The sequence below is a fragment of the Buceros rhinoceros genome, unplaced genomic scaffold, assembly GCF_000710305.1.
Source record: "Buceros rhinoceros silvestris isolate BGI_N320 unplaced genomic scaffold, ASM71030v1 scaffold20399, whole genome shotgun sequence".
Lineage (NCBI taxonomy): Eukaryota > Metazoa > Chordata > Aves > Bucerotiformes > Bucerotidae > Buceros > Buceros rhinoceros.
In genome coordinates this window covers 4,963-5,351 of record NW_010432356.1, presented here as the reverse complement: position 1 = coordinate 5,351, position 389 = coordinate 4,963, and the positions used below count along the sequence as shown (strand labels likewise).

The 389-nt window shown below is 54.8% G+C and overlaps 1 protein-coding gene across 1 annotated transcript in view; it reads left to right on the top strand.

Annotated features, from left to right (window-relative positions):
• The window catches only part of LOC104500155 (inner centromere protein-like), a gene marked incomplete at its 5' end in the record, with an annotated part of 16,065 nt that overhangs the window by 11,276 nt on the left and 4,400 nt on the right, over positions 1-389 (top strand). The window contains one exon of the mRNA XM_010143760.1: positions 167-297. Coding sequence (XP_010142062.1) covers positions 167-297 — 131 coding nt within the window. The remainder of the gene's footprint in view (positions 1-166; positions 298-389) is intronic.

Below are 389 nucleotides of genomic sequence, written 5' to 3'. Positions count from 1 at the left end.
GGCAAGAAGGAAGAAACCCCCCCCCCCCCCCCCCCCGCTGGGGGGTCAGGCTGTGGGAGGTCGGAATGGGACACAACTAGCACAGGCTGTCTTAAAGCATTCGCTTCGTATCCTCCCACCTTTCCCACTGGAGCTGGGGGCTTACAGGTGTCTCTTCTTTCTTCAGGAGGAAGATGAACTTGAGCAGCCAGAACCACTGCAGAACAGGAGAGAGGGTGAAGTGAGAGAAGGAGGAAGGAGGGTCCTGGAGCTGAAAAATGTTGTAGAGCAGCAACAGGCGGAACAAATAAAGGAGAGGTACTGGCTTGTTTTTCTGTCCTGGAGGAGGGGACTTGGCAGCAGGCGCAGAGAAGCAGAAAATATAAATAGTATTGCTGGGAGTGGGAGCC